Here is a 23,551-nt window from a genome sequence, read left to right on the forward strand (position 1 = left end):
TGCAACTTTACAGATCTTCTTTATGCACCAAGAGCTTGTAACACTTCAAAGAGAAAGGAAAAATTAAAATCGCATCATATGACCCCTTTAAAAATAAACACTTAAAGCTTTCTTTAGATATATTTATTGTAATCTTCGTTCAATTTAAAAGACTTGTTTCAGGAAGATATTCACAGAGACTGAAAAGTGCACCCTATTTGTTTTATTTATTTTACAAAACAGAAAAAAAGAATTGTAGATATTGGAATTGTATACAAATAATACTTATATTTCTTTCATTAATTTAATATAGACTGAAAAATTACATGAGTTTCTACCTCAATTGTAATTACATTAACGTTAGATCAAATTATATATATAGGGATCAAGTTAATTAGTAAATCTGATTACAATTTTAAAGAAGTAATTAGTGATTTGTAGTGGATCACATTTTTTCTGAGTAACTTACCCAACACTTGCAAATGACACATTTTACAAATATACACTATTAAAGGGATAGTTCGGCCAAAAAATGCAAATTCTGTCATTAATTACTCACCCCTCGTGTCGTTCCAAACCTGTTAAGACCTTAGTTTGTCTTCAGAACACAAATTAAGATATTTTTGATGAGTTCTGAGAGCTCTCTGATTTGAGTGATTTGAGCTCTCATTTTTGGCTGAACTAACCCTTTAAGTAGGCCATGGACTATTACTACATTAAAATACACAAACTTTACATTAAGACTGATTATATTAGTGTTTGTGTTAGACTGTGTCTGAGAAACTGATGCTGTTCCACTGAAACACCTCTGTTTTACATTATAAATGAAGTCTGTCATATCAAACCTTTTCTCTGATTTCATGCTGGACTTAAGAAAAGATCACTGAGAAATTAATACATTAATAACCCTACAAGGTTGATGTACAGATCTGCAGGTATTTATCACGCTAATGCTGTTTGAAGACAACTGCAATTACAAACAAATGTAGCTTACATTTACCATTGCACAATTAATAACATCACAGCATGTCTAATGACTGTTGAATATTTGCTTGTATTTGAGTTTTTGAGTAATCTCTGGCCCTAGCAAAAGTTCATTTTCATTGACAAACATAGTTCATTGTATAACAGTAAAATAATGAGGCTTACAAGATTTTGGTTCTGGCACTAGAAAATACATCCAACAAAAATATTAAACTGTCTTCCCATACAAAAATTAACCATGGTTTTATTATATTAAAAGTGGAGTATTGATGTTGATGTATTGATAACCCGTTCTATAACCACAGTTTTACTATACATACGATGGTTAAACTCTTGAATAACTGCTTGATTTGTTTAACGTGTGAAGGACTTTTATTTTGGTACGCCGCTGTGACGTCATAAGGCAGCGTCGCGCTCCTGTCTGTTGTGATTCGGCTGAAGAAGGGTTTGTGTTTTTAAACATTTACACTCTTTACATCAGTGTAAAACGTTGCGTCTTAGTTTTTACAAGCGATAATTCATTAATATTGACTGTAACATTGTACAGCTTTATCTAACGATTATATACACGTTATTTTGAGCGCATCCACTCATGAATCAGTTTAATCTAATCGAGTCCCTTACCAGTGTGCTGACTACTGAACTAGGGATTGAGATTTAGTTTTGGATTGATTTCTCTTTGTTAATTATTCTCATCTTAAACATGACAGATTGTCCAAACAGACAGAAAAACTCCTGAGATCCTCACACTGTTATAAAGATGGAGTTTATTAAAGAGGAGAGAGAAGATGTGAAGATTGAAGAAACATTGAGAGTCAAACAAGAAGATACTGAAGAACAAACAGGTTGGTTTTCATTCTCCTTTGATACTTATTAAAAAAATGTCCAGGTGTGTAAAATACTTGAGAAATTTAACTTAATTACTGTACTTAATACTTTTGGGGAATTTGTTTTTGACTGAAGTACAATTTCAAACTTTTAAACTTTCATTTGATCACGTTTCTAAAGAATAACTCATACTTTTTACTCCTTATAATTTAATTTCAACTTGAGAAGTAGGCTACTAGTACTAGTTATATTTTTTGCATTTTATTTAGCAAAGTTGCTTCCCCCAGAAAAGTTTCATTACTTTTGACTGTTTTGATGTAAACGTTAGCTGTCCATGTAGTGTGATGGCTGAATGCACAAGACTGAGTGCCAAAAACAGTGAGAAATTACATAAAATGTAATATTTTGGATGCAGTTCTTTCTCTTTCTTTCTTTCTTTCTTTCATTCAATTAAATGTTACAATTCTCCAAAAATTGGATGACATAATGACATATTGAGTAATATTAAGTTAGGGCTACATAACAATAATTGTGTTTGGTTCAATTTAATCAAACTCAACATCAATTAACCTAATAACAAATAACTACATAACAATAATTGTGGAGAGAGAAAAAAACCCTCTAAATGCCCCAAAATAAATATTTAAAAGTTAATTATTTTAGACATGGACATTGAATACACAAAACAAAAGGTGGTCTTTTTAAAACATTTTAATTCTGTCACTCATCATTAAGGGTGTATTCACAAGTGTCCTGTTTGGTTCATTTTAATCAAACTCAAGTTCATTTCCCCTCTTAGTGCGGATCTTTTGGGCAGGTGTGAATACAGCAAACAACCGAACCGAGAACCAGCTCAAGAGGTGGTCTTGGTCCACTTCCAAAATAAACTGGCACAATTCCTTTAAAGCTGCAGTCTTGCAAGTTTTAGCGCTTAATAAGCAGAACTGCATGCGTCTTGCAGAAGAAGATTGTAGCCAGAGCTACTTCTCTCTGTTTATGTCTATGACGAGTCACGCAGGTCTGGTCTACACTGCAGTGGTTCCTACTCGAGTCTAAAATAGTCTGAATATAAACACTTATTACAGTAAAACCCTAGTGCCACTGTCAGCATGCCATGGCAGGTGCACATAAGAAGACATTAAGCTCTTTCACACAGTAATACCAGTAAATTGCTGTAAAATTACCAGAACGACTTTACCGGGAAATTCAAAACTGCGCTGTTCACACAGGCATCAGCATTCCATGTTTTCCATGACATGACAGGTACCATTCACACATCGGTTTTAAATTACTGGTAAATTCTGTGACATCATAAAATGGGAATGACCTCTCATTTTGTTGTTTTCACTTTTGTGCCAAACGTTCACATTCATGCTGCTTCTTTTGGCCCAGAGCCATCGCATTACACGACTTCAAACACAGCACGTGGAGTAAATGCGTCAACTACATCAGAATGTTATGATTGGCGCAGAGCTGTTTGAATTTTGAATTTCAGTGGCTCTGGATTGGCCCAGAGTAAGTCAGAGCTGTCACCACGTTCTGAACTCGTACGTGCTTATACCGGTAATTTTCCTTCTGCGTTCACACACTCAGCAGAATTCCAGCAATTTACTGGTAATGCTACAACTTCTCATACTTCTCATTAAATTGCCGGAACGAATTTACCGGTATTTTCGAAAAGGTCCTGTTCACACATGATCTCTTTATGGCAATTTACCAGTAATTTTGTGGAAAAGACTGTATTTGTGAAAGGTCTTATTGATTTATCAGCTGGGGTCATATGGGTAACCATAATGTTCACTTTGCAAGTGTACGGGATGTTCAAAGATGACACTTCAAAAACTACACACTTAAAGTATGACCAAAATTCTATTTCATGGTATGAGCAATTTTATTTCACTGTAGTGATATCAGGGAAATTGGCAAGAAGGCCTTTATATAATAAATAACCAAATATTTCTCAACCGTAAAGGACTTCACCTTATTTGATTATGTTTTTACTTGGAACTTGATAAATATAGCCCATGAAACATGAACTTACATTAACCTTAGCGTAACAAATTTTACTGTATGCCACATTTCACAGTCTGATGTGGACAAACCTATTATGAACTTTTCTCAATTAATATCTTTCACAGGTGTGAAATAAATTCCAATTCAACAATGGGGGGAACATTTGAAAATATATAAATGTGTAAATGCTTTAAGAAAATATAAAACTTTTCCCCAAAAAAAATATTGTCACATGTTTAAAGTATAATAAATATCAAATGAAATAAACACTTTAATAATAATTAATTAAAATAAAAATATAAAAATTTTCTATCGAAAAAATACAAATTGGGTGCAAGGGACACAAGCTGGTCAACTTTATTATGGCACTTTTCCACAGCATGGTAAGGCACGGTACAGTTCAGTGCGGCTCACTTTTAGGGGGTCTTCCACTGGGTACAGTACCTGGGTACTTTTTTTAGTACCATCTCGGCCAAGGTTCCAGTCGAACTGTACCGTTGCCAAAACGTGACGTGTAAACTCTGCTGATCACTGATTGGCTGGAGAAAATCGTCACTGCCTGAACTTGCAGCAGAAGACACAACAGACCTGCTAGATTTAAATCAACAGTCAGTGAAGGGTTGAACGCAGGGGCACGGGAAGATGTTTTAGGTTGGGGGTGCTGTACGGGCTGGGGGTTCACGAGATAGAGCTAAGTGTAAATAGCAGTATTTTTTTTAGTGATATGCTATTAGCTCGATTCTATTTATACTAAAATAGCAGGTTATTCTGTTAATTAGTTGTTGCAAATAGTGGCAATTATATGCACCTCAGCATTGTAATACATTTTAAAACAGTATCCAATAATAACATTGATTTATTTCAAATAAATATATTGATTTAATTCACAATATTAAATGGATGCCACCTTATTGGGACAAAAGCACTAGACCTACCCGTTTTTATACAGTCTTTGGACCTACCCTAACCCCTACCCAATACTTTATTTTCAACGTTTTGATTATTTCCTTAATTTTTATTAATCTGATGTGATTTGAAATTTGAAAAGGGAGAAAAAAAAGTTCGCCATAAGGCAGATTTGAACCCGGGTCTATCGTGTCAAAATGAATATGACCCACATTTTATCATCTACACCACTGCATCTGATATCTGAAGACCGTCTTTTATAATATTGACTAGCCCAATCACACATTGGTGGGTGAAGCTGGTGTCTCTCCCAACAAGGCGACCTATTTGTGCTTAGTGCAAATAGACACTCCAATTTTTTTTTTATTATTATTCAGTTATTATAACCATTAAACAGTTGCCCACAGAAAAAAACAAGGGGTGCTGCAGCACCCTCAGCACCCTCACTTCCCATGCCTATGATCGAAAGTAACTGTTTTGGATGAGCGCACCTTTCTTTTAACAACCAAAAAATGGTTTCGTTGTCTGTTGAGGAAGTACAGACTGTCCTCTCATTGATAGCTGAGGAGCGGATCCAGCGAGAGCATGACGGAGCGACGCAGAATTAAAAAGTTTTTCAGTAGTCACAGCAGTAGAGTTGGCGCAACTATAACGACCTTTTTACTACGGGGCCATCATCTGATAGAGGTCTTGAGGTGTGGTAACCGTAGTATAAGCGGAATACTCCGCTTTGCGTCATGGCCGCATCACTACCTCGGGTGTGCATTATTTTTCTAATAATTCAACGGCCCATCATCAATTATTCCTTACGCAAGTAATCCAGCCCACTCTTAAGCGTTACTAAACTGCAGAGGAAACTCAAACCGAGCTGAACTGAGCCGAGCCGTACCACACAGTGGAAAAGCACAAGTAGGTTTTAGTGCTGATCTGTGGCATGTGATATTCCCACTTGTGCTGAAAGCCTGCTCAGATGGGGAACTTGTGGCAGGGATGCAGAGGTATTTTTTGCTAGACTGGCCACTCCAGGAAAATTAGCCTTGTGCTGCTCACCATCAACTTCAGCTGTCTGTAAATGTTCAGCTCCATTTCAGTGGATTCTCTGACTGAGGGACAGTTTAGCGTTTACATCATGGATAGGCAACTTCGGTCCTGGAGGGCCACTGTCCTGCAGAGTTTAGCTCCAACCCTAATTAAACACACCTGAACAAGGCAATCAGTGTTTTCGGGATTACTAGATAGATACAGGCAGGTGAGTTTTTATGAGGGCTGAAGCTAAACTCTGCAGGATAGTGGCCCTCCAGGACCGGAGTTGCCTATCCCTGGTTTACATGATGCGATTTTGAAGAAGCTGCCCAAAATAATCTTCAATATTCTTCAAATATGCATTTCCTTTAGAAATCAGGGTCCCAGAGTCTGGAGGAAGAGAGGAGAGGCACACAATCCACGTTGCTTGAGGTCCAATGTAAAGTTTCCACAGTCAGTGATGGTTTGCGGTGCCATGTCATCTGCTGGTGTTGGTCCACTGTGTTTTCTGAGGTCCAAGGTCAACACAACCGTATACCAGGAAGTTTTAGAGTACTTCATGCTTCCTGCTGCTGACCAACTTTATGGAGATGCAGATTTCATTTTCCAACAGGACTTGGCACATGCAAGTCATGGCCTAATGGTTAGAGAGTCGGACTCCCAATCGAAGGGTTGTGAGTTCGAGTCTCGGGCCGGCAGGAATTGTGGGTGAGGGGAGTGCATGTACAGTTCTCTCTCCACCTTCAATACCATGACTTAGGTGCCCTTGAGCAAAGCATCGAACCCCCAACTGCTCCCCGGGCGCCACAGCATAAAATGGCTGCCCACTGCTCCGGGTGTGTGTTCACGGTGTGTGTGTGTGATCACTGCTCTGTGTGTGTGCACTTCGGATGGGTTAAATGCAGAGCACGAAGATGCATATATAAAAAGTGAAACAATATCCCCACTCTCCCTTACTCTCTGTCACAGTGCCAAAGCTACCAGTACCTGGTTTAAGGACCATGCTATCCCTGTTCTTAATTAGCCAGCAAACTCGCCTGAAATCTATGGGGTATTGGGAAGAGGAAGATGAAATATGCCAGACCCAAGAATGCAGAAGAGCTGAAGGCCACTATCAGAGCAACCTGGGCTCTCATAACACCTGAGCAGTGCCACAGACTGATCGACACCCATGCCATGCCGCATTGCCGCAGTAATTCAGGCAAAAGGAACCCCAACTACGTATTGAGTGCTGTACGTGCTCATACTTTTCATTTTTATACTTTTTAGTTGGCCCAGATTTCTAAAAATCCTTTCTTTGTATTAGTCTTAAGTTATATTCTAATTTTCTGAGATACTGATTTTGGGATTTTCCTTAGTTGTCAGTTATAATCATCAAAATTAAAAGAAATAAACATTTGAAATATATCAGTCTGTGTGTAAAGAATGAATATAATGTACAAGTTTCACTTTCTGAATGGAATTAGTGAAATAAATAAACTTTTTGATGATATTCTAATTATATGACCAGCACCTGTATATTGGATCACTGTTATACAGCTATAAAGGATGCATATTACACAGGCAGCTTTGGGGCTCTCTGATTACTGTCTAGTTCATCTCATACCGACATACAAGCAAAAACTTAAATCAGCTAAACCTCTATTAAGGAAAATATGGACCAATGAAGCAGAGCGGGATTTACAAACCTGTTTCTCACTCACTGATTAGAGTGTTTTTGAAGTTGCTGCAAACGATCTGGACGAGCTCATAGAGACTGTAACATCTTATATCAGTTTCTGTAAAGATATGTGCATTCCTACCAGGACTCCAACTATGACAAACCATTGTTCACTGTAAAACTCAGACAGCTCTGTCAGGCCAAAGAAGATGCTTACAGGAAAAGGGGACAAAGTCTTGTATAAACAGCCCAAATACACACTGGGAAAAAGAGATCAGAGTGGCAAAGTGGAATTATTCTGGATAGCCAGACCAATTCTCTTCCAGTGATTCTGCTTCAGTGTGGAAAGGTCTGAAAGAGTGGAATCCAAATCTTCAATACTTGCTTGATCTGTCCACAGCTTTTGACATGGTTAACCACCAGATTCTCCTGTCAACCATACTGGAGAGGTGAGACGTCCAAATCGCAACATGTAACTACTGGGGTGCCTCAGGGCTCAGTTCTTGGACCAATTCTCTTCTCTGTCTACATGGCATCATTTGATCCTGTCATTCAGAAACATGGCTTTTCATACCACTGCTACACTGATGACACTCAACTCTACCTCTCATTACATCCTGATGATCCAACGGTAGCTGCTCGCATCTCAGCTTGTCTAACAGACATTTCTTGCTGGATGAAGGACCATCACCTTCAACTCAACCTTGCCAAGACAGAATTGCTTGTGGTTCCAGCAAACCCATTGTTTCATAACAATTTCACCATCCAGTTAGGCACATCAACCATAACTCCTTCAAAAACAGCCAGAAACCTTGGAGTTATGATTGATGATCAGCTGACTTCCTCAGACCACACTGCTAAAATTGTCTGGTCCTGCAGATTTGCTTTATTCAACATCAAGAAGATCAGGCCCTTGCTTTCGGAACATGCTGCACAACTCCTTGTTCAAGCTCTTGTTCTGTCCAGGCTGGACTATTGCAATGCTCTCTTGGCAGGTCTTCCAGTCAGTTCTATCAAACCTTTACAATAAATCCAGAACGCGGCAGCAAGATTAATTTTTAATGACCCGAAAAGAGAATACACATCACACCTCTGTTTATCAATTTGCACTGGCTACCAATAGCTGCTCGCATAAAATTCCAGGCATTGATGTTTTCCTACAAAACCACCACTGGCTCTGCACCCCTTTATCTAAATTCATTACTTCAGACTTATGTGCCTACTAGAAGCTTGCGTTATGCAAGTAAACGTCGCTTGATTGTGCCATCCCAAAGAAGCACAAAGTCAGTTTTATGGACTTTTAAAATAAATGTTCCCTCCTAGTGCCTGCCCAATTCAATCCAAGCAGCTGAGTCCTTAGCCATCTTCAAGAATCGGTTTAAAACACATCTCTGCCTTTATTTGACCCTCTAACTTTAGCACTCACTATTATATCATTTTGTATTCTATCTGTTTTTCATTTATTATACAATTAACAAAAGCAAAAAAAAAAAAAACCTCTTACACTAACTTGCTCCATTCTTTTTCTATTGTTTTATTCTTATTTATTATATTATTGAAAAGCCCTTGCAACGTGTACTGCGTTAAGCTAACTGAGATTTGTTATAGCACTTGTATAGCATTGCTCTTTTGTTGATTTTGATTGCTTCCATTGTCTTCATTTGTGAGTCTCTTTGGATAAAAGCGTCTGCTAAATGTAAATGTAAATGTAAAGACATGACCAATTACAAGACACCATCCCCCAGCACTGTGGAGAATCAAAAACTGGCAGACGATCTGAATGAGTTCTATCGAAGGTTTGAAAAAACTCCATTAATACCTCCTGCAATCCCCCCTCTCCCCCACACCTGCACTGCAGATAAGTGAAGTTTATGTGCGCCAGGTCTTTAGATAGAACAAAAGAAGAAAGGAACCAGGCCCAGACTGTGTGACTCCAGCCTGTCTGAAAACCTGTGCTGACCAGCTGGCCCCCATCTTCACACAGATCTTTAACCCTCTGGGGCCTGAAGGTGTTTTGGGGGACTAGAGCAGGGGCGTGTCTAGAGCATTTTAAATGGGGTGGCCAGTCTGGGGCACTGGCTGAAAAGAGGGTGGCCGGGGTTGGGGGGGTTATGGTTTGCGGCATGATGTATGTTAAAATACATCGTGTATACACTCACTAAACAAAGAGTGGCAGCTTTTTTAGTGGTAATGAGCACTCTTTGCAAGCTTTCTAGTCTATGATCCATTTAAAATGTAGAACTTTGTTTTCTCAGCCACACACACGTTGCAAAGTTTCGGGAATGACATCTGCATATTTATGTGGGATTCACTCTCGAAGAAGCAGTGATTGACACAATGATGACCAAAGCAATAGACGAGAGAAAATATGTGAAAATGGGCATTAAGACTTTAACTTTAATTAACTATATTTAATTTATAGATCTAATACAGATGTAAACTCCTGTTTCTGTCAATGCGCCAGTGAAAAATACCACAAACCATACCATAAATAAATCCATGTAAGATTTTATATGGTCACATTATGTAATTATATATATATATATATATATATATATATATATATATATATATATATATATATATATATATATATATATATATATGTTTAATGTTTTTAAACATTTTATATATTACATCATTTTAACACCTAAATGTTTCAGAAGAGTATAGGGTACATGTGATATTTAAATCAGAACTCAAAGGATTGCTTTGTTGTGTTTATATGTGTATATAAAAAAAAGTTATGTCGATTTCCTGAACCTGTTCTGCACGTTGTAGATTCGTCCAAGAAAATCCTTATCCCGACGGTCAAATTTTGAACTTCATATAACTTCATGTAGTTTGACGTCCAGATATGTACCGGATTTGCACGTCGAGTAGACGTCCAGATATGGTCCAGATGACCAACGCAATTTAGACTTGATCTGCATGTCGTATAGACGTCTCATGTTTGTTGGGTAGAGCACCCTCGCTATTTTTAGAAGCACCCTCAGTGATTATTTCTGGAACCTGGTTAATACGCTTTTATTGCAAAACTATATACAAAAACAACAAAATACAAATGCACTTAATAAAACAATTGAATAAATGCATATTTATAAGTTAAGCACTTTATTTATTTATTACCTTTATTTAACCAGAATAAAACTCATTGAGATTAAAAATCTCTTTTCCAAGAGTGTCCTGGCCAAGACAGGCAGCAGCACAATTAACAAGATTACAAACATAAAAACATATAACATATAACATCAACGTATAACAATTTGTACAAGTAATAAATAATTATAAAGTCATAACAAATCAGAATTTCACATATTATCGCAAGCGATAAGCAACAGCAAGGATCGGCCGTCATAACTGAGTCAGTCATAACATCTACAGCCAATTTGTGTAGCTTCCATGTTATTTAAAAGTAATTTAAAATCAACCAATGAAACTGGCCCCTTAAGATTCAGGACATTTTGCAGCTGATTCCAAGTGCAGGGGGCCGCATACTTGAACGCCCCTTTTCCAAATTCGGTCCGGACTTGAGGGACAGATAATAATAAGTCCTCAGAACGAAGACAATATCTTCCTGTACTTTTCTTTTCGATATAAGATTGGAGGTATGGGGGAAGTAGACCAAGAATTGCCTTATAGATAAAATTTACCAATGATTAAGTCTACGGGTGGACAATGCAGACCAACCAACCCGATCATACAGAGAACAGTGATGAGTAAGTGCTCTAAAGTTTGTGATAAACCTAAGAGCTCCATGATAAACAGTATCCAACAGTTTCAAGCTTGTGATGGAAGCATTCATGTATATAACATCGCCATAGTCCAGCACTGACAAGAAAGTGGCAGCAACAAGCCTCCTTTTGGCCTCAAAGGAAAAACATGACTTGTTTCTAAAATAAAAACCCAATTTCAGCTTTAGTTTTTTTACCAACTGTTGAATGTGAGGTTTAAAAGAAAGTAAATCATCAATTAGGATATCAAGATACTTGAATTGAGATACAGACTCAATCTCGGAGCCCTGAGAAGTAGTGATGGGTAGAAGCTTCCGTGACTTTGATTTTACATTTGAGAACAACATAAGTTTTGTTTTGTCATCATTCAAAACAAGTTTTAAATCGAACAAGGTACGTTGTACAGTATCAAAAGCAAGTTGAAGCTGACAAAGAGCTTGGTTTGGAGTTGATGCAGAGCAGTATATCACAATATCATCAGCATAAAAATGAAAGTTTGCGTTGGAGACATTTTGATCAAGATTGTTGATATATAAAATAAATAGAAGTGGTCCCAGCACTGACACCTGGGGCACACCCTTGGATATACTAAGAGGGCTTGAAGTGAGACCATCTGCCTGTACACACTGGGATCTACCTGATAGATAGTTGTCAAACCAGCAAAACTGTATGTTCTGACAACCCGACACTGAGAAGTCTTTGTTTTAATATTGCATGATCCACAGTATCAAAAGCCTTCGATAGGTCAATGAAGAGGGCTGTGCAATGTTGTTTTTTATCTAAAGAGTCAATAAAATCATTTACTACTTTTAGGGCTGCTGTAGTTGTGCTGTGTTTTTTATGAAAACCTGATTGAAAATTAGAGAGAATATTGTTGATAGTTAGAAACTCTTTCAATTGTTCATTTACCAGAGTTTCCATAACCTTGGCCAGGACAGACAATTTCGAGATGGGTCTATAATTATTTAAAACAGTTTAAAACAAATGCGGATTTCCATATAAGTGGAATTTAATTTGTGTCCAGAGAAAGATTAAAAAGATAAGTCAAAGGCGGTGCAATAAAATCAGATGCTAACTGTAGAAAATAAGGCTCCAAGTTATCAGGACCAGCCGATTTTCTAATGTCTAAAAGTGTGAGGGCTTTATGCACTTCTGAAACTGAAAGTGGCTTAAAACTAAAAGAATTACTGACTCCAGAATGATCATGAGAATTACCTTTTGGATGATTCTGATGTGAATTGTTGAGGGAATCAAATAATAAACCAGAGGCAATAAAATGCTCATTAAAACAGCCAAGCATCTCAGCCTTATCAGATAATTTATGTGAGTCCTTAAGAATACATGGTGGCAGCTCAATGCCAGTTTTGTTTCCAGCCAAGGATTTAATCGTCTTCCAGAATTTTAAGGGTATATTTAAATTATTTGAAGTTTCTATAAGAAAGTGGTCAGCTTTGGCCTTCCTGATAGCCACAGTGCACAGATTACGCAGTCTCCTGAAAAGCAGCCAATCAGAATCCAGGCTTGTTTTCCTGGCTTTTGCCCAGGCCTTATCACGCTCATGAAGAGAGTTGGCTAAATCTACAGTGAACCATGCATTGTTTTGACCTTTTACTCTGTTTTCTGAGGGGAGCATGCTTGTCAACAATTCATAAAAACCATCATAAAAAAATTTCCAAGCGTTTTCAACATCTGCAATAAGATACATTTTATCCCAATCAAAATAAAACAGGTCATATAAAAACCCTTGTACCGAAAAATGTTTTGTGTCACGCTTAATAATGATACGTGGCTTGGTTTTGGGAATTTTTGTGTTTCTGACCGTGGCAACAACACAATGGTCACTAATGTCGTTTGCAAAACAGAAGCTGCTGAGTATTTGTAAGGAACGTTGGTTAGGATAAGATCAATTAAAGATGATTTATCTGGACATTTCAGGTTAGGTCTAGTGGGACTGTCAACGAGCTGAAAGAGATTTAGCGAGTCACAATAAGCTTTAAATTCATCAGATACTTGATGTAACCAGTTCCAATTTAGATCTCCAATGACTACAATTTCGTTCTGATTTAGCCCTGATAAAAGCTGCATTAAAGAATGCAGAGCACCCCTGAAAAATTCGAATTGCTTACTCACTGATTTAGAGAGAAGCATATTTACACAAAACTTATTTTTAACATATACCGCGACACCCCCACCCCTTCTGGGACGATCAGTCCTATATACATTGTAACCATCAATACTGATATCCTCATTCAGAACAGATTTGCTTAGCCAAGTTTCTGATAAAACAATTACATCAGCTTCAGTTGAGTGTGCCCAAATATGAATCATATCTATCTTTGCAATCAAACTACGAACATTCAAGTGAATAAAACCAAGGCCAGCCCTGGATTTAAAATCAGCAGGGGTATTGAGACATATAGCAGAGTCTGGGCCTGGATTAGGTTGCACATTTCCTGAAATCAACAGCAACAGAACAATTAAACACCTCAGCTTAAGTGATTTAAATGATTGAGTAGAGGATTCATTCTTTGAACTTATTTTTAGTACAAAGCTACGAAGGCAGCTTTCAGAAATAGTACAATTTGTCTTTTAAAGCCATAACACTGATCAGACGGGCCAAGTCCGCAGTGTCAGAGGAGAGGAACAGAGGCAGGTGCATTGATTTAATGTCTGGCGCACAAACAGATGCGCACGTCCCCCAGCGTATTGTGACTGTATTTAAAAGACCTGCACGGGAGTAGTTGGACCTGTGCGGGCTTTCATACAATCCACTCAAGGGTAGTAAACACATTACAAAAAACTTAACTAAAATAAGTAGGCTATTAATAAAATAACTAGTGAAGGCTGACTATAATCAGCTTGCTTCCATTTAATGATAAGCCTACTCCTCATCTGAATTAGAAAAAAAGCGCTTCTAGTCTTCAGTGATGCAAGAACGTTTGAGCATACACGTAATCTCTGAGCAAAAGCAGAGCCAATTCATAGAAGAACAATGTATATTTAAAAGCACACATCCAGTTTTGTGTGAGTGAAGGAAATCCACTTGAGAGTGGAGATTCGTGCTCGCGCATTACATGGACCACGTAACATTATGCGCTCTCGATATGTCAAATATCACGCTATAGAAACCGCCTAAAATTAAGTATAAAGAGGAGAAGAAAGCGGCCCTAGGCAGCTACACATGCCAGGATCCGCCACTGCCAGATGCAGTTAGAAATTTACTAAAAACAAGTCTATCGCAAGACATCTGGTGGGGGGGCACCTGGGGTGGCCAGCCAAATTTCGGGGGGGGGGGGCACCACATAGCCACCACATAGCCACCACATAGACACCACATAGACACGCCTCTGGACTAGAGAAGTTTTAACATGCACTGATATTTTTGTTTTTTCAGTTGCTTACAAACACATAAATGGCTAAAATCTAATAACACTGTAATCAGCACAAACTGGGCTATGATAATATGTGAGCAGCATGTATGTACATAATTGTGTTTTTGAGAAAGCGACGTTTATGCATGGTTAGTGAAAAACTACAATTTTGAAGTCACTGAAATAAGGCAATAAAACACCTAGAGAACATTTGTTCACAAGACTTTTTGAGAATAGATTTTGATGCCTGGAGTCACACCTGAGAAGACAAAGGCCCGCATAATGAGCTGCATAATGAGCCTTTCAGCCAGGTGTGTGACTGAGATAAGAGTTACAAGAAAGACTCTGAGGACAAAATAAATTTTTTTTTACTGCATTATTAACATTATTGTGATGGTCACTGATACTAGTACAAATTTATAGAAAAAAAAGAACACAATTACCACATAGCACACATATTATGAGTGATATTTACAGATTACTTGATACATTTACACCTCAGAGGATCCCGGGTATAACACATTCAAAATACTTACACCAAAGTAGATATTTATGAAAAGAAGCTTAGTTACATAAATACAAGAATGCTTTGTATGTAGGCCTATACAATATATACAAACATAAACAAATCTAGCTATATTCATGAACAGAGAATAGCCTATCTCAGTAAAGTTTTGTCTAACCATTCTTACTAATATTAGGCTAGCAACAATATTTTTTTTTATATCGTATTACTGTTTATGTTATATAACATAAAAAAAAAACATCCTGGCATGGTAAGACATTTAGATGCTGTGAATGAAACTTTATAATGTTTCACTTGATTATACATTTAGTCAGGAATTATAGTTTCAAAAAAGTCTAACTAGTAAAATGTGTACAGGTTATGTGAAAACTAATACAAGTAGGATAATAAAAAAAGACTTACTCATGTTTAGGATCTCTGCTTGATCAAGCCGCTGCATCAATAATCCAAAGGTTCTTGAGGTGAATTCTTTCTTATTTGTCACAGCGAGTCTTTTCTGCGGTGAATTCAGTCTCATTCCTCTCAGCACGAAGTGCAAAGTAAAATGTAAAAAACTTGCTGCTTTGTTTGTTGTTATGGGGCATTTACCCGCTTCAAGATTATAATCTCAATAGCGCGATCGGCACGTGGGCGTGGTCACATTAGATATAATGAAGGGAGACGTGAAAGACTGGACATAGCATTGGTTTCATATAGATTACTTTATCACAGAATATTTGTTTTTGGTAGCACTTACTCAGTTTAAAAGTAGACATATCAAGCTTTCTATAGATATATCTCTCATGTCTCTGTGTTGAGTATTCTCTGAGTTACAGTTCATTTTAATGATGCATTTGTAAATGAAGATCAGCGCAGACAAAGGCTGCAGACAGCACACCCTGTTTGTTTTCTTTATTTTATAAATGCACAAAGTTTTGTTATCGTGTGTAAACAAATAAAAGTAGACCCTTTACAGATTCAATTGTTGTATTGCTCTTATCTGTACGATCAAAACTGAAAGTGTAATTTAAGTTCTTTTGGGGGTTATCTGGAGAAAATGCCTCAAAACGCATATTTGCGTTAATCGGCCCCAGAGGGTTAACAGATCAATGGAGCTTTATGGAGTCTTTTCTGGTCTTTGGATGATGCAGGTCAACATGGGACTGCACTACATCCTGCAACATCTAGACAGAGCCGGGACTTTCATGAGGATCCTGTTTGTTGACTTCAACTCTGCTTTTAACCATCATCCCATCACTCCTCCAGACCAAACTAACTCAGCTCTCTGTGCCCGCCTCCATCTGTCACTGGATCACCAGCTTCCTGACAGACAGGCAGCAGCTTGTGAGGCTGGGAAAATACACATCAGCACCCGTATGATCAGCATTGGAGCTCCTAAGGGCTGTGTTCTCTCTCTACACTGCTCTTCTCCCTATACAACAACGACTGCACATCTTAAGACCCCTAAACACTGTAACCTCGTCCAGTCGTTAAGTTTGTTTGTTTGTGGCATTATCACTAGTGACGCAGACTCGGTGCTCCTCTCGCAATGAAGCGCTTCCTTTAATATATTAATGGATATAGTTCAGGGATGTCAAACTCAGTTCCTGGAGCCTCGAAGCTTGAAAAGTTAGCACAAACCCTGCTCCAACACACATATCATTGTTTTCAAATAAGCCTTAAAGACCTGATTGGCTATATCAGGTGTGTTTAATTAGGGTTGCATCTAAACTGTGCAGGGCTTTGGCCCTCAAGAAACTGAGTTTGAAACCCCTGATCTAGCTTGTTGGTAAATGTTTTGATGTCTGTTTCTTTGTGCTATTAAACTGGGCTAACTTTCATTTGCCTTTTTTCATCATAGACCTCATGCTGCTGAAAGAGGAGCGCATAGTACCGAATGAAACGGAGGAGGAAGAACAATGTGACACTCATCATGATTTTAAAACCAGAGAAGAATCTTTCAATTGGCCACAGATTAAAGAGACTTTCTCACAGAAAACAGCTCATAAAACAGGAACTAAAAATTATTTCAGTGAACATGGAAACCTTAAGGTCCCCCTGAAAATTTACACTGGAGGCAAGACATTCTCCTGCCAACAGTGCCAAAAAAGTTTCAAGCATAAAGGAGACCTAAACAGGCACATGAGAATCCACACTGGAGAGAATTCTTTTACCTGCCAACAGTGTGGAGTCAGTTTCACATATAAAGGAAACCTTTACAGGCACATGAAAATTCACACTGGAGGAAAATCTTACACCTGCCAACAGTGTGGAGTCAGTATCACTCATGAAAGAAACCTTAAAGAGCACATGAGAATTCACACTGGAGAGAAGCCTTACACCTGCCAACAATGTGGAGCCCGTTTCACACAGAGCGGGAGCCTTAAAGAGCACATGAGAATTCACACTGGAGAGAAGCCTTACACCTGTCAACAGTGTGGAGTCAGTTTCACAAATAAAGGAAACCTTTACAGGCACATGAAAATTCACACTGGAGGAAAATCTTACATCTGCCAACAGTGTGGAGTCAGTATCACTCATGAAAGAAACCTTAAAGAGCACATGAGAATTCACACTGGCGAGAAGCCTTACACCTGCCAACAGTGTGGAGCCCGTTTCACATATGAAGGAAAACTTAAAGAGCACATGAGAATTCACACTGGAGAGAAGCCTTACACCTGCCAACAGTGTGGAGTCAGTTTCACACATAACGGGAGCCTTAAAGTGCACATGAGAATTCACACTGGAGAGAAGCCTTACACCTGCCAACAGTGTGGAGTCAGTTTCACAAATAAAGGAAACCTTTACAGGCACATGAAAATTCACACTGGAGGGAAATCTTACACCTGCCAACAGTGTGGAGTCAGTGTCACTCATGAAAGAAACCTTAAAGAGCACATGAGAATTCATACTGGAGAGAAGCCTTACTCCTGCCAACAGTGTGGAGTCAGTGTCACTCATGAAAGAAACCTTAAAGACCACATGAGAATTCACACTGGAGAGAAGCCTTACACCTGATAACAGTGTGGAGTCAGTTTCACACATAAAGGAAACCTTAAAGTGCATTTGTGATCCTGGACTACAAAATCAGTCATAAGGGTAAATTTCTAGAGACTGAGAGTTATACATCAAATAAATAAGCTTTTCATTGATATAAGGTTTATTAGGATTGAAGAATATTTGGCGAAGATACAACTTTATGAAAATATGGAATTTGAGGGTGCAAAAATATCTAAATACTGAGAAAATTGCCTTAAAAGTTGTCTAAATGAAGTTTTTAAGCAATGCATATTACTAATCAAAAATTAAGTTTTGATATATTTAGAGTAGGAAATTTTACAAAATATCTCCATGGAACATGATATTTACTTAATGTCCTAATAAGTTTTGGCATAAAAGAAAAAATCAATTTTGACCCATACAATGTATTTCTGGCTACTGCTATTAATATACCCCAGTGACTTAAGACTGGTTTTGTGGTCCAGGGACACATTTGAGAACTCACACTGGAGAGAAATCATACTAATGTCTTCAGTGTGGAAAGAGTTTTTCTCAAAAAGGAACCCTTAAAATGCACAAGACTTCACACTAGAGAGTCCTTTTATCTGCCAACTGTTTGGAATAAGCTTTGTTAAAAAAGGATTCTTTAACAGGCACATGAGAATTCACACTGGAGAAAGTGTCACATGTGCCATCATTATGGAAGAAGTTTCGACTTTCAGAGTAATAATAAATAACAACTTGCTCTCTGAAGATAACCTGCTCCGGAGTATGTTCTGTTTCAGGTTTAGCTTACTTCAGAGCTATCAGTGCATGTGTGCGTGACTTATGAATGAGATCTGCATTTTCTATAATGTATTTCTATAATAAAAATATATATCTGATATGACTTGTATAAAGGCATTAAACAAACAATACAATTCTTATTTTCAAGGATTAAAGATAAATTACACTGCGCACCAGCTTTTGTCCCTTAAACAGAACTATCCTCTGGCCAAAGACATCTATAGCCGCGTTTCCACCGCTGGAAATTTGCCCAGGAACTAGGGTCTTTGGGCTGGTACTCGGTGTGTTTCCACAGCAGGAACCAGGATCTAAATAAAGTTCTTGGTAGAAAATGTCCCTCAGAAAGTCCCTGCTGGCGAGGTAGTACTTTTTCAAAGGTCGGGAACTTTCAGGGTTGGGACTTGGGTGCTTAACATGCTGACTGGTTGAGTTCATGCAGTATCGTGTTTCAACCACCATTTATTGTAATAATTTTCAAAATATTACTGTTATTGTGTCATGAAATGTAGTTTTAAAAGTATTTCAGGCGAGAATGTAGTTGTTTAAAACTCAAATCTGTGGTTTATCTATAAAGACAGTGCCTATTTAAAAATGTGTTTCGCCAATTTCGGAGACGATCAGCTCCACGCGATCAGCGGGAGCTCAGTGCTCATGTATCCGCCTAGAGCAGTCTCACCTCGGCTAGTCCTTCTGACATTTGCAGATGACTCTGATGTCTCTTTAGTGGTTATACATAAAATATAATTAGTTTTGGGTAAATCTAACAGGTAATCTTTGGTCTTTATTCAATTTATCTATTGTAATGGTTGTAATGGAAGAACCAGTCGAGCGACAAATAAGGACAGCAGTTTGAAAGTGTTTGTGCCTCGTTTTCTCATTAGACTACTGCGTGATCGTCGTTGCTAGGGAAACTTTGCTTTAATTACTGTGTGTCTTACCCTGGTAAATACGTGTGAAGTGGCGTTTGTAAAGACCATCGACTCTACCTGTGCGACTCCACCGAGCAAGGACACCGACAGGGCACTTGAGTATTGCTTTTCTGCCCTTAAATTTTTGTACAGCTCATCCTCAAATACTTATTTTGGTCACTTGTAGTCACTATGTGCTTTCAGATCTCTACTCTCACTACCAACACTCGGAGAGCACGCTATGTACGTCGAAGGAAGGCCTGCCCGACAAATCTAAGGCCTGTCCCTCTGACCTCTACTACAATGCTCTCTATTCCAGTTGGTCTCTGGAACTGCCAGTCCGCTGTTAACAAAGCAGACTTCATTTCTTCTATTGCTACTCATTCCGGTCTCAGCCTCATAGCACTGACTGAGACTTAGATCAAACCTGAGGACACTGCCACTCCCGCAGCCCTCTCCACTAATTTCACTTGTTCCCACACCCCTCGTACGACTGGGAGGGGTGGAGGTACTGGTCTCCTTATATCGAAAGATTGGAAATTTGATCTTCAACCACCACCTACAGGTAACGTTTCATTTGAATCACATGCTGTTACTGTAACCCACCCTGTTAAAATCCCCCAGGTCAATTAGGAAACTTCTTGGAGGAGTTGGACGTGCTGCTATCACACTATCTTGAAGATGGTATTCCTCTGGTACTGCTTGGTGACTTCAACATCCACCTAGATAAACCCCAGGCTGCTGACTTCAACACTCTGCTCGCCTCATTTGATCTCAAGCGAGTGTCTACTACAGCGACCCACAAATCAGGCAACCAACTGGATCTCATCTACACGCGCTGTTGATCAGTGGACAACACTTTAGTTGCTCCACTGCACACCTCAGACCACTTCCTCATTACTGCTAACCTAGCACTTACTCCTGAAGCGGCACACGCTCCAACGCGGGTCACCTTTCGACGGAACCTATGCTCACTCTCTCCATCTCGCCTATCCTCTGTGGTTTCATCCTCACTTTCTTCACTCTCGCAGTTTTTAGCTCTGGACACGAACAGTGCTACAGACACTTTTTGCTCCACTCTAACCTCTTGCTTGGACAACTTTTGCCCACTGTCGTCTAGACCAGCACGCACCACCCCATCTGCCCCCTGGCTGTCCGATGTACTCCGTGAACATCGCTCTAAACTCAGGGCTGCAGAGAGGAAATGGCATAAATCAAGAAACTCTACCTACCTCAGTGTGTATCAGTCTCTCCTCTCTTCCTTCTCTGCAAACGTCTTCGCTGCTAAAACATCATATTACCACGACAATATTAACAACTGTTGTGACGCTCGGACACTCTTCAAAACCTTCTCTTCTCTTCTTAATCCGCCTCCACCTCCTCCTCCATCGACTCTTACAGCTGACGACTTTGCAGTTTTCTTCACAAAGAAGACGAGAACCATCAGTGACCAATTCTCCACACCGCAGACTGAGGATAACTTCACAACGACTAATGCTCATTCTTTCTCCTCCTTCTCTCCACTCTCAGAGACGGACGTTTCCAAACTTATCCTGTCCAGTCATCCTACTACTTGCCCACTGGATCCGATCCCCACTCACCTCCTTCAAGCGATTTCTTCTTCAGTCATACCTTCACTTACTCACATTATCAACTCCTCTCTTCAATCTGGAACATTTCCCTCAGCATTTAAGCAGGCTCAGGTAAGCCCACTGCTGAAGAAACCGTCTCTAAATCCAGCACTTATAGAAAACTACAGACCGGTATCCCTTCTTTCCATCCATTGCAAAGACACTTGAACGAGCTGTGTTCAACCAGCTCTCTATGTTTCTTGTACAGAACAACCTCCTGGACAGCAACCAATCTGGCTTCAAAAGTGGCCACTCAACTGAGACTGCCCTGCTCTCGGTTACTGAAGCCCTGCGACTGGCAAGAGCAGCTTCAAAATCCTCAGTACTCATTTTGCTGGACCTGTCTGTTGCTTTTGACACCGTTAATCACCACATTCTCCTGTCCACCCTCAGAAAGATGGGCATCTCTGGAACCGCACTCCAGTGGTTTAAGTCCTACCTTTCTGATAGATCCTTCATGGTGTCTTGGAGGGGTGAAGTTTCTAAGTCACAACAACTTGCTACTGGGGTTCCTCAAGGCTCAGTACTTGGACCGCTTCTCTGCTCCATCTACATGACGTCATTAGGATCTGTCATTTAGAAGCATGGCTATTCCTATCACTGCTATGCTGATGACACTCAACTCTACTTCTCATTCCAACCAGATGACCCGACGGTAGTTGCTCGCATTTCAGCCTGTCTGAGTGACATTTCTAGCTGGATGAATGACCATTCCCCTTCAGCTCAACCTTACTAAGACTGAACTGCTGGTGGTTCCAGCTAACCCATCGTCTCATCACAACTTCTCTATACAGCTGGGTTCGTCAACCATAATTCCTTCTAGGACAGCCAGAAACCTAGGAGTTGTGATGGATCATCAGTTAAGCTTCACAGACCATATTGCTACAAACGACCCGTCCTGCAGATTTGCCTTATACAACATTAGGAAGATTAGACCCTTCCTGACAGAGCAAGCCACCCAACTTCTTGTCCAAGTTCTTGTTCTCTCCAGACTGGACTATTGTAATTCTCTCCTGGCGGGCCTTCCTGCATGTACTATCAAGCCTCTACAACTGATCCAGAATGCAGCAGCGAGGGTTGTCTTCAAGGAGTCAAAAACAGCTCATGTTACTCCTCTCCTCATCAGGTTATACTGGCTACCAGTAGCCGCTCGCATCAAATTCAAGGTACTGATGCTTGCCTACAAAACGACCACTGGCACGGCGCCAACATACCTAAACTCACTAGTTCAATCTTATGCACCCTCCAGAAGTTTGTGCTCTGCAAGTGAACGACGCCTTGTGGTGCCATCCCAAAGAGGTTCAAAATCACTCTCACGGACCTTTTCCTGGACTGCGCCCCAGCTGGTGGAATGACCTCCCGATCTCAATTCGAACAGCTGAGTCTTTACTCATTTTCAAAAAACATCTAAAGACTCATCTTTTTCGCCTGCACTTAACCAACTAATAACCCTTTCTTTTTCTTTCTTGCTTATCTATCATATTCAAAAAAAAAAAAAAAAAACCCTGGCTACGTGTTCTGTACTAGACTAACTGAGACTTGTCATAGCACTTGTATACCGTTGTTGTTCTCTCGTTGATCTGATTGTTTCTACTGTTCTCATTTGTAAGTCGCTTTGGATAAAAGCGTCTGCTAAATGATTAAATGTATATATACACATTTCCCTGAATGAAGTACATTTACAATGAAAACAAAAGGAGGCAGTGGTATTTGATATATTTCGTCTTATTGTAAATATACAGTGAGGAAAATTGCAGTAGGCAAGGCGAGCTGACTGATGTTATCAAGCACGCTGCTGTTTGTAGAATTACCAGACTTGACTCGTTTCGTCCGTGGGAGATCACACTCCCGAGTCGAACTCGCAAAGTCCGAACTACCGAGGATGCAAGTCCGAAATTTGCATACTTTGTATTGAGAAACACGCGCAGGCTTACGCCACCAGACTATTTGCCTAATCTTCACGGTACTTTAGACCGCGGTAGAAACACAGAAAGCAACAGGTCTGCGGGTGAAAATGGTTCCTGGGAAAAAAGTTTGTTACAATTGTTCCGAGTAATTTCAGTAGAAATGCGGCATATGACTGCTGCGGCCAAAGCAGCACATTCACCGGAGTACAAAGTAAAGACTGGATTACCCTGGTGTTGTCCCTTGTAATTTACTACCATTGCCCTGGGTGGATCCTACGTTTCTCAGATTATTGTAAATAGCCTAAATAAACCCAGG

The 23,551-nt window shown here is 39.3% G+C and overlaps 1 protein-coding gene across 1 annotated transcript; it reads left to right on the forward strand.

The window, feature by feature from the left end:
* The first annotated feature begins 1,752 nt into the window (after window positions 1–1,752).
* On the forward strand, window positions 1,753–18,273 carry LOC109050052 (gastrula zinc finger protein XlCGF8.2DB-like). The gene is made up of 2 exons (XM_042721065.1): window positions 1,753–1,808; window positions 16,865–18,273. The coding sequence occupies exon 2, from the start codon at window positions 16,870–16,872 to the stop codon at window positions 18,019–18,021; it is 1,152 nt and encodes a 383-aa protein (XP_042576999.1). The 5' UTR covers window positions 1,753–1,808; window positions 16,865–16,869; the 3' UTR covers window positions 18,022–18,273.
* Window positions 18,274–23,551: the final 5,278 nt, after the last annotated feature.

Source organism: Cyprinus carpio, chromosome B3 (genome assembly GCF_018340385.1).
Source record: "Cyprinus carpio isolate SPL01 chromosome B3, ASM1834038v1, whole genome shotgun sequence".
Classification (NCBI taxonomy): Eukaryota; Metazoa; Chordata; class Actinopteri; order Cypriniformes; family Cyprinidae; genus Cyprinus; species Cyprinus carpio.

Bases quoted from the DNA above. Each gene is read 5' to 3' on its own strand.
- LOC109050052 (XM_042721065.1), top strand. From the start codon at position 16,870: ATGCTGCTGAAAGAGGAGCGCATAGTACCGAATGAAACGGAGGAGGAA.